Source organism: Calidris pugnax, unplaced genomic scaffold, assembly GCF_001431845.1.
Source record: "Calidris pugnax isolate Ruff unplaced genomic scaffold, ASM143184v1 scaffold28, whole genome shotgun sequence".
Taxonomy (NCBI): Eukaryota; Metazoa; Chordata; class Aves; order Charadriiformes; family Scolopacidae; genus Calidris; species Calidris pugnax.
Window position 1 is genome coordinate 14,551,098 of NW_015090842.1, and position 11,025 is coordinate 14,562,122.

The 11,025-nt window shown below is 40.9% G+C and overlaps 1 protein-coding gene across 1 annotated transcript in view; it reads left to right on the forward strand.

The window, feature by feature from the left end:
• The window catches only part of LONP2 (lon peptidase 2, peroxisomal), a 48,749-nt gene extending 39,328 nt beyond the window's left edge, over positions 1-9,421 (forward strand). Inside the window, exons 12-15 of the mRNA XM_014942405.1 lie at positions 62-204; positions 6,399-6,606; positions 7,598-7,788; positions 9,035-9,421. Of these exons, the coding sequence (XP_014797891.1) occupies positions 62-204; positions 6,399-6,606; positions 7,598-7,788; positions 9,035-9,256 (764 nt within the window). The 3' untranslated portion in view covers positions 9,257-9,421. The remainder of the gene's footprint in view (positions 1-61; positions 205-6,398; positions 6,607-7,597; positions 7,789-9,034) is intronic.
• Positions 9,422-11,025: the final 1,604 nt, after the last annotated feature.

The following is an 11,025-nucleotide window of genomic DNA, read 5'->3' on the forward strand; positions in this document are numbered from 1 at the left end:
TTTAAATTCCTGTGTCAAGAAAGACTGCTACAAATCCTAAATGAGATTTTTCTTCTCTTAGATTGCAAGGAGCATGTCACAGAAGATGCAAAAACAGAATCCATCAGTGACACAGCTGACCTGGCTCTGCCACCTGAAATGCCGATTTTAATTGATTTCCACGCTTTAAAAGATATCCTGGGGCCACCCATGTATGAAATGGAGGTAACATCCTCATTTGTTTCTGCTTGACTGCTGTTTCTGTCTGGTGTGACTGGTTGTCTGGTTTATTGCTATTGACTGAATTTATACAATATTAACTTTTAAAAAATATATTAGTAACAGGATCGTGTTTCCTTGCATTCCACCAAGTGTTTTTTTCACCTAAAGAAGTTTTTGGTTTGTTTTGTTTTCATTCGGGGTACGTAAATAACATAATGGCCTGACTTTTTGTTAGCAGAGATGCCTGCAGCAGTGCTTAAGAATGTGGTGTTTTTTCATTTTGTAACAACTTAGCTTTTGTTTGGGGGATGTTTGGGGTGGTCTTGGGAAAGAAGCCAAAAGTAGAACCCAGGAATCCTGTCTCTGGGGCAGCTGCATTAAGGACTGTCCCACGTAGCTCCTTAAAGCCAGTCAGCATTTTTGAGAATTAAAACCACTTCAGTTTGTACCAGGAGTTCTCAGACATTCTTTAGATTAACGTGACTCTTAGCTATTAAAAATATTTTATGATCAGTCAGGCACCTCCAGCTTCCTAGGACAGGCTCTGTTCTTCAGGACCCATGTCCCAAAATGTTCTCTCTCCCCCAGCTGTGTTTTGCTACGTTCTGTGAAAATACCATCGATTAAAATAGTTTGTTGTTTGTAGTTTGGGATTCTCTTTTCACCATTTACATTGCAGTTATTCTCTGCTTTACTTCAGGTGCAGGTGAAGTGAGCGAGCGTAAGTAGTATATATAGCACTATGACAGGAACCCAGTTGCTGATGGAACACAAGTGTTTCTCTCTTTATCCTGGAGAAAAGATCTGTAAACCAGTAAGTTATGGAGAAAATAGAAATTAAGGGAAAACTTCCAGTAGAGACAAAATTCAAACTTCTTTCTGTGATAATTCTTCTCTCCTAGATGAGAGAGCCAGACTCCAATGAGATTTGGAGGATAAAAAGGGGACAAGATATGCAGGGGAAGCAGGAGAAAATAAATGAGTCAGTTTTTAGACCTGAACTGAGGTTTTTGGAGATGAAGATTTTATTATGGAAAAGATTCTTAATGAAGAAACAGAAATGAGGGAACAAGTTGAAAGAAGACAACACTATTGCTTGTGTCAGAGGGTGATGATGGTGGCAGTGGAAGCTGGGGGGAATGGGAGGGAAGGAAGATGAGGTGATCAAGAGACCATGACTCTCTTGGCTGAGTTTTTTCACATTGGTCATTTGTGTTCTGATTTATTTCTTTTTCATTTTGGAAATTAGAAAATTTGCTCTTTAGGCAAAGGACGTTATTGTAAGCAATTCATGTTCTTTCTTTTCATCCCTCTGAAGCAGCTATAATAAAATCACGCGAGACAGTTTAAGGCCATTTTAATTAAGCAGGTAGTGTGGGTATACTTTAGCTTGATTTGGAATGAACAGCCATCAGGCCATTTGTAATACTCCTATGGAAATTTTTACTAGTCTGTCTGTCTTTTTCTCACTGACTTTTAGAAACAATTACTGAAAAATAGCATGTGGGGTGTTTTTCAGAGAAAAAACTTTCTATCTGAATTTTCATTTTGAAATGTGTAATATACTTCAGACATCTGGTCTTTGGAGCTAAAGTGCTGCAAGATCATTTGGCTTTTTAGTGCTTGAATTGCAGAGGCACATAAAGCCATTGTAGTAAATTGAATTTAATATTCAAGCTGGTACTCTGATTTCTATAAACGGTGTTATTAGGTTTCATAAAGGTGGTAAAAAAAAAATATTATAAATTTGTACAAAAGTTCTGGTCACTTGCAACTGTGCTCCCAGTTCCCAGTCAAGAGTAGAATTAATTCAAATAAATATGGACTCATCACACTTTTAAAGGATTAGATTGTAGGCCAAGAAATACGCTAATATGTGACTTTCCTTAGATGTTCTGCCTAGTTTTGAACTTTTTCAGGAGTTGATTATTCATTTAAATTTGGTGGTGTGGCTGTGTTGGCAAATAATTTCTGCTATTTTGTCCGATTTCTACAGGGGTAAATAGTGCAAGTTAAATTTTTAAAGTGTGGTTCTTAATTCCAAATATACGAATACGTGAGTGCTGGGTCGGGCTTTTTTTTTGCATGAGGAGTTGCCCTGAATATGCACATAAGCATTTCATGGATCTGCTCCCCTGTGTGAGCTGAACTAAGACTGACTGAAGCTTTTGACCTGTGTATCAAAGGGTTTTTTTTAAACGTTTCCGTATTTAGCAGGCAAATTAAGTAGTGCATAAATAGAACTAGAGATGAATCCACACAGCATCAATTCCCCGAGCAGCCCAGGATTTATTTTCATGTACTATTTGCTGTAAACATTTCTCAGTGCATGCTTTATGATTCGTTCAGTGCAAATTACCCCGATAGCCACATAGCTCCTGTTTTAATGAATTGTCCCAACTGACCTATTATTCGTTTGAATTTTCTCAAGTGCCCCCAAGATTCTTTCAGAGGAAGAGCACAGCTCCTGCCTCAATGACAGGCGTTTCAGATGGGCTGCTGGTGTCTTGGCTGGTTTTGTAGTCTGCACTGTGTGTCTGTCTCTTTCTAGGCTTAAAAGCTTCACCTTTTGACCTGCATTTTGCCATTTATAATTAGCTGAAATAAAGATACAATGGAGGCAGCCACCATGTCAGTACTTGGATGACACTGAGCAAATAGAACTGAAAACATGGCATGACTTAATTGATCTGTTGTCCTTCAGGGAATACCTTAAAATAAGTGATCCATCTTTCAGCTTTTCAGTATTTTCTGCAGGGGTCTCCCAGCAGAACGGCGTGACAGAGCACTCAGCTCCTACTTGTAGGATTAATTCACTTATCACAAATAAATAATCTTACGTGTCACCCTACAGAACAAATGTTGAAATAAATCACATAGTAAGGCTTTGGAAGAATAATCTTGACAGTAGCTTGAAGTGTGAAAGATGTAATGAAATGTTTCAGCACAGCACATTTTGGGGGGAAAGGGTTTATAACATATCCAGAGTCTTTACAATGAAGTATTTCTCTTTTGTTTAGGATTTTAGCTTGGGTTTTTTTTCTTTTTTTCAACCCTTAGTTCTGCTCAGGTAACAGAAAATTATTGGCACCACAAGTGAGCCCATCGGAATTAGTCCGTATCCTCATAATGTGGGTGAAATTGAAGTGAGAACAGCTCTAGGTCAGTGAAATTACCTGAAAAGAAGGTGCAGATGCCATAAAAGAATAACTCTGTTTCATGGGACGTACACAATGTCACAGACCTGTACAAAGCACAGGTTTAGGCTTTTTTTTTTAGCTAAGAAATACCAGTCTTGTGGTGATATTTTTGGGAAATCCCCTCCCCTTAGAGGGGAGCTGCAGTGGTTTGCTGGGCAATGAATCGGAAGAGTAGACCAGGAAAAAGGTTTGTGCAGTCAGGTTGGGGTAACAAAGGTGCTAAAGGCCAGCAAGTAGCTTAGGACTGGGACTGGTTCTCATCTTCCCATTCTGAATCCGTGACTGAATAGCCTTTTGTCAATTATGCTGATTTAGAAAGTGACTCCAAAACTGCAGACTTGTGGGTGATGTCCCTTTTATCTTGGAATAACCTTAAATATTTTTTTAAAAAAGACTGCACTAAATGTTAAGACTTTAATTTTTGCGGTGTCTGGGCAGCTAAAATACATCTGACAACATGCTCACCTACTCAGATTACAGCTAAACCGTAGCTGGGTTGGGCTGATCTACAAACATTTCCAAAAAACCAAGACTGTTTATGTAGGTCAGTAACCTCTTCTTCCATCATCTGACAGACATGACCAGTCACCGGTTGATTCTAATGGTCATTTTTAATTGAAGTTGTTTAAAAAGCATAAGTTTTGATTTTTTTCTAATTTAAATTCCTCTGACTTTTTGTGAGAATAAATTATTTAGAGGTGCCAGGAGTGATTGAGTCTTGTGGAGTTCACTGTAACTCTTCATAGGTATGTTTAATGTCATAGAACGTACTGTTCTCTAAGTGTTGCATGGGGGGTTGTGTGAGTGTTTTTAGGGATTTTCAAGGGTCTTCTCTGTAGACAGCTGTCAAACCTGCCAGGGTGTTCCTACACGTCTGTCAACACGCACCAGTTACGGTGCAGGTGAGGAGGCTGCAGGAGAGGCAGTGCAGCTTCTTGTAGCCCAGCCAGAGAAGTTGGTGGCCTCTGAGGCTGCCAGTTGCTGTGAAGAATGATGGTTTAAAGGTAGTTAACACTTAACAACACACCTAGTTTCTCTTACCAGATCTCAACTTACTTGCGAAAGTAGGAGGAGGTACCTACCTAGTCTGAGGGTAGAGGAAGGAGTTTGTACTGAGGTGAGATAAATGTTGAAATGTTGAGTCTTTAGAACCATGTGGGTTTTGATGTTTAGTCATGTTTGCTATCCTCTGCCCCTGAGCTCTCAAACAGTGGAATTACTCTGTCAACTGTTCTGAGTTGATACACAGTTGGACTGGATGTTAGCACTGGTTCTAAACAAAAAAAGAAAACAAAACAAAAGACCCCAAACCAACAAACCTTGCTGATGGCTACTTTGGGCTGGTGAGGGGATGGACAGTTACTTCTGTTCATTGTACCTGAAATGTTTGGAACTGTGACTGACTGCCAAAATATACAACTGTCTCAAGTGTAAAGGAGAATGCTTCAGTGGGGGTGGATTTCAGTCTAACGTAGATGAATTGATTTTTTTTCACCTGAGTTACTAAGCAATTACTAAGGTAATCAGAGTAAGTCACTGTGTTAACCTGAGTTCCTAAGTAATTACTAAGGTAATCAGAGTAAGTCACTGTAACTACTAAAATACAGGGAACAGATACAGAAACTTACAGTAATGAAAATGAAAATGCTTGGTAAGGTGAGGTATTTTGATACTATAAAAATGAAACACTCTTATTCTGTACAATTTTCTGAAATGCTAGGAAAAGAAACAGCCATTCATGCTAAATTATGCTAATAAAAGCAAACGGCATGATGTTGTTCAAAATATGTAGATAACTGAGCGCCACGGGCGGATGCAGGAGAGGGGCTGTGTGGTGTCCTTTGCTGGGCTGTGTAGGTACCACCTGCCCCAGTTCTCCCAGCCCCACCAGCCTCTGCTGCTTGTCTCACCTGACAACTGGGGTCCAGTCTGTTCCGGCAGCTCCTGTGTCAGCACAGCTTTCCTACAGTCGGATTTAGGCTACTTTCCCTCAAACCAAGGAACAGTGATCCTGAGCAAGGGCCACATTTCATATCTTAGTCATCAAACTTAGAAGACAGCCCTTGCTCGTTCAGGAGAGCATTTGGGAAAGCATGTAATACAAAATCAGAAATTATAACAAGAAGCATGTATGTTTAATTTCATTTTGTAGGACTTCGCATGTTTTTTTTTTATTTTTTTGCTTCAATTCCCTTGCATGAGCTTGTATGTTTGTAAATGAGCTTATTTTTTTCAAAATATGCATCTCTTTTTGGCCAGTAACCAGAGGTACCAGCTGTAGAGTGAATAGTTGTTTACTCCTAGTGCATAAAGGAAGATGTTCTCTATTTGTGAAAAAAAGAAAGAGAAAATGGAGCATTAATAGTTACATGGTCTTGATTCTTTTATGGTGGGAATGGATTCCAGCCTAATGCTGAACGGAGGCCGTCAGGCTTCCCCTGCCCTTCACACCCAGCCCGTTAGCACACTCCTGGCTTCAGTATTCAAAATTATTTATAAACATTTGCAGTGAACAAAATGGGTGTGTTGTCTGGCAGTAGTTCAGGTAATGAAACCACCTTTAAAAGGCTTTTAGGTAACATTCGAGAGCAAAAGTGGCTTTTTCATACAAGTAAGAGAGTCAGGGGAAAAAATCCCCCTGGCAGCTGGATGAGGCCATGTGAGCGTTCAGTCAGGACTGACTCAATACTTCAAGTCCTTTGAAGTGAAGAGAAAGATTCTCATTGAACTTTTGGGGGTGGGGAAGGTTTCAGGAATGATACACCCAGATGTTTGCCGTTGCCTTAAGCCAAACAGCCACATCCAGCCCCTATTCTGTAACGAATGTTTACACATCCTGCAGGGTCGCTGCTGCATTATGAAAAAAGAAGAGGAGATGGATGAGACACTTGGGCTTAACTTTGGTGTTTTAATGGGTAGAGTTGTGTTGAAGGCAACTACCGAATTGGGTTTGTTTCGACCGTTCCCTAAACTCTTTCCTGTGTTATTTTCCTTCAGGTGTCGGAACGCTTGAGCCAGCCAGGGGTAGCCATAGGCTTGGCCTGGACTCCCTTAGGGGGAGAGATCATGTTTGTGGAAGCCAGTCGCATGGATGGAGAAGGTCAACTTACTTTGACGGGTCAACTGGGCGACGTCATGAAGGAGTCGGCGCATCTCGCCATTAGCTGGTTGCGCAGCAACGCAAAGAGATACCAGCTAACGAACGGTAGGGTGGGGAACCAACAAACACCACGTGGCTGTGCTGTGTCATAGAGACTGTGTGCATCCAGTGGCCTCTTACTGCTGGGACACATTAATATTGCATGGAAATTAAATGTCCTAAACCTTGACGTTATTTTCACTTTGCTGAGTATCAGTTTTACATTCAAGCTTTCCAGCAGTACGTTTGTGATGTGGAAACAGATCCACAAGTCTGTAGTTTTCCTCTAAAATTAAGACACAGCTTCTGTTAAATGTATGGTTTTGAAGTCTTAAGTTTTAATATTTTGAGCATTATGGGTTTGTGTGGCAGGTGTTGAACTGCAGCACAACAGGATGCAGCCAAGAAACTTTTACCTCTTGTTTTTTGCTTGAACCTCCCAAGAGTACTGGAACTGTGCTTTCTAGTTTGATCAGTCACCAAATACTCAAATAACTGTCCATATAATTCATTATGGAAACTTAGATACGTTAAAAATCATAAATTGAATCAGTGTATGTAAGGCAACTGGCATTGACTGCATACACATTTACCTCTAGTTTACACTGTTGTGTCCTACAGGTTAAGTAAGGTGAAAAGGTGTAAATGAGAGATTTACTTTGTAATACTGGTTAATACTGGGTTCCTGTGGAGTGCTGATTTTGTGCTATGTTCTCTGAAAATTGACATTTACGGTTTGGGACATAAAAAAACCTAAAAATTCTATTTGGAATTCCTTGGTTTCTACATTAATTCCTACTCTGAATTTCCCAGCATATGCGAGTGTGGAGCTTATTGGTTAACTTGCTCTGGTTTTGCCCAGGAGTCTGGATGTAGGAAAGCTTGTTGGCTTTTCTTTTTTGTTTTTCTAGGGCCTCTGCAACACAGTGCTGTTTTTTCAGCCTACTGTTAAAAAACAGCGCGACGACTCAGTTCTCTGGTGGGCTTTTAGCATAAAGACCGGGAACAAAATGGGTTTAGATTTTTCACATTGAAACCATTCTTTTTTTTCCTTAAGCTTCTGGAAGTTTTGATCTCCTTGACAACACTGACATCCATCTGCACTTCCCAGCTGGAGCTGTCACAAAAGATGGACCATCTGCTGGTGTTACCATAGTAACCTGTCTTGCTTCACTCTTCAGTGGGCGGCTGGTGTGTTCAGATGTAGCCATGACAGGAGAAATTACACTAAGAGGCCTTGTTCTTCCCGTAAGTATCATTTGAGAGAAGAGCTAAGTTGTATTAATTCTCCATATTCTGGATGTAAAATCTGTTTATAGGCTTTTACAAAAGCAAAGTCTCGCTGCAACCCAGGCTGTGCTGCTGCAGTTGTAAGAGGCTGATGGAAGGCAGCGCCCGCTGCAGCGCTGCGCCACCCCTCTGCTTTGCCTCTAATAATAAAGCTGCTCCTGGGGCTGGGCTCAGGGAGAGCACGTTCAATGTCCAGGTAGGAAGGAAATCTAGAAATCAAGATGGTTCCAAAATACGTATTGCACTTTCTGAACGTGCTTCCTCCAGCCATTACTGCAGAAGTATCCCCAGCTTCTTTGAAAAGCTGTTGCTTAAAGCTGACAGTAATTGAACATAGGTTACTCTTGAAGCCATCTCTAGACATCTATTTTTAGATTCTTCTTGAATTGCGTTCCTTGTATCCAGTTTGGCTGAATGCTGCTCCCAGAAAGCCTGTTCAAAGTAGGGGGGAAAAGGGAAGGTTTCAAACAAACACAGTTTTGAGTCTCAAGGGGAGCCTGGTGTAGGTGACGAAGCAGATACAGGAGTTTTATCATCTTGTGCCAAAAATGATGGACAAAGGAAGGACGAAGCTGGAAAACAGTATTTTGTTTCGTGCAGTAGAGAGTAAAGCAGAGATAAGGTGCTCAGGCAGCAGAGCAGAAGGTGCTCTGAGGGCAGTGTGGTGCTGTGGGGGTGCTCAGACTGACGGCATCGCCGGCTCCTCAAGGCTCTACTGAAAAAAATAAACACTGCGTCTGCTGCGAGTTTGCTCAGCTTCCCAAATAAACAGCCTTTAGTGCACCAGTGACCAAATTTTGCCTGTTGTTCCAGGTGGGTGCAAAGATGAGGTATCTCTAAACACTAAACCAGGTTGATCTGACTGAACTGAGTTAAGGCTATCTTTCTTAGGGAAAAAAAATCCTGAAAAGCAAACGTTTCCACTATTGATGCTCTTGTACCTGCACACCTGTATTTTTCCATTTTTTTTCCTTGTTATTAACTGTTACAGAAAGGGCACTGTAGCATATTAACATATTTCCCTCGTTAAGCATATAATGAGATAAAACTACTGCTGCATTTTTAATTGCTTTCCTAAATGATCAGGGGAGGGAGAACCTTTCATTAAAATTTAACTCCTGATGTGATTTGTTACAGTAATTACTTTACGAGATTAGTGTCGTGGGGTTGGTTTTTTTTACATCTATTTTTTTCTCCTTATTAGGTTGGGGGAATTAAAGACAAAGTCCTGGCAGCGCATCGAGCTGGGCTGAAGAGAGTTATCATTCCTCAAAGAAATGAAAAAGATCTTGAAGAAATCGCGGTGAACGTCCGGCAGGACCTGACGTTTGTGCTGGCCGGCTGCCTGGACGAGGTTCTCAACGCGGCTTTCGACGGAGGGTTTGCAGTGAAACCCAGGGTCGAGCGCCTGAACAGCAAACTTTGAGCAGACGGGCCCAGATTATGTCCCTGTCAAATTTGATAGAGAGCAATTAATATCAGCTACGTGTGAATCGAGCACAACTACGAGCTAAACTTGATTGTTTGAATGTGGGTGTAGAACCAATCAAAATAAAAATATTACTTCAGCAGTCAACCCCCTGAAACTACATTTTACAGGCATTTGCCGCTTTTTACTATTATTACCAGCAAAGAATCTTGAAAAAAAATACTCATTTCTGGGTAGATTCTGAGCTCCACGGGGAGAACACAAACTGCAGCAAACGCAGCGAGAGTCTAATCCTGGGGCTGGTACCAAAAAGCAAACTGACTTAGCGCAAGAATTTACTTACTTATTTAGGAAATAGGACTCAAATACTCATTTCTGGGTAGATTCAAGCATGAGAAAGCTGAAGCTGCTGAGAATTCCTTAGTTTATCTGGCGTGTAGGAATGTCCATGTCAGCAGCTGAGTTACATCCTACAGAGGACACACCCACCGATGGAGTAACGCGCAGTTCTGGGCTCCACGGGGAGAACACAAACTGCAGCAAACGCAGCGAGAGTCTAATCCTGGGGCTGGTACCAAAAGGCAAACTGACTTAGTGCAGGATTTTACTTACTTATTTAGGAAATAGGACTCAAGGTACTAAGGAACAGAAACATCACAGGAAAAATAAGGTTTATGAAATCTAAAAAACATGCACAGGGGTTTGACCAGCAGCAATATGCTCTAAAGTAAGTTGTTAGGTGCTTTCAGCACTCACTTCTAGTTATAAGGGGTTTGACCAGCAGCAGTATGCTCTAAAGTAAGTTGTTAGGTGCTTTCAGCACTCGCTTCTAGTTTGGAGAGGGCAATGCAGATGTTGTTTTTCAAACCTACATCCAGGAAGCAGCTCCAGAAGAACTGACAGGTACTAATTCTCCTGTGGGCAGGGAGATGCCGCCCCGGTGTTCCCAAGCTCCGAGACAGGCACAGCACACTTGAAGACTCTATGAAAAAGCCTGGTGACGTTCTGGAGGGACAAAGTGCGTGTTTTCCCTTCTTACCTGACACAAATCAACTTGATTCTGGGATGCCTACAGTCGGAGCTTAGTCTATAAAAATTAAATCCATTTAAACAATGCCAAGAAAATACTGGGTCGTTAAATTGTGAATAATTTAAGGTTTAAGAAAGTCTGTCACTATCCCCATCTTGCATCTTCCCTAGGATGTTAGTAAATAGAGAAATTTAAACTTCTGCACTGTAAGAGTTTTTCATTATTCGCATCTTCCCTAGGATGTTAGTAAATACAGAAATTCTGCACTGTAACTTCTGCACTGTAAGAGTTTTTCATTATTTTATACTAGGGTCAAGCACAAGAGAAAACCCCGGGTGTTACATTCTCTTCTTGCTCATCAATTCTGAAACAAACCCAAATGCTTATGAAATGCAAACTGTATCCATGACAAAAGCCTGTTACAGACTATAAATCAAAAATAGTGTGTTTTGCTTTCATCTCATAGAGAGCGAGCTGATTTACCTGGAACATAACAGCACTGACAGTAATAAACTGAGTGGATATTTCTGCACCTGATTTACAAACGATTTCTTCATCTAATAAAAATACAAAAACTAGTTTTGTTTCACTATTTTAAGAATTCTACTCTTAGCCATTCACTGCCAAGATCCAAGGGTAAGAGGCAACAAACAGTCTCAGAATACTTTCTGCCTCACAAAATACCTGAACACAAAAAGCACAAAGAAGCCAAGTTCCAAGGGTAAGAGGCAACAAA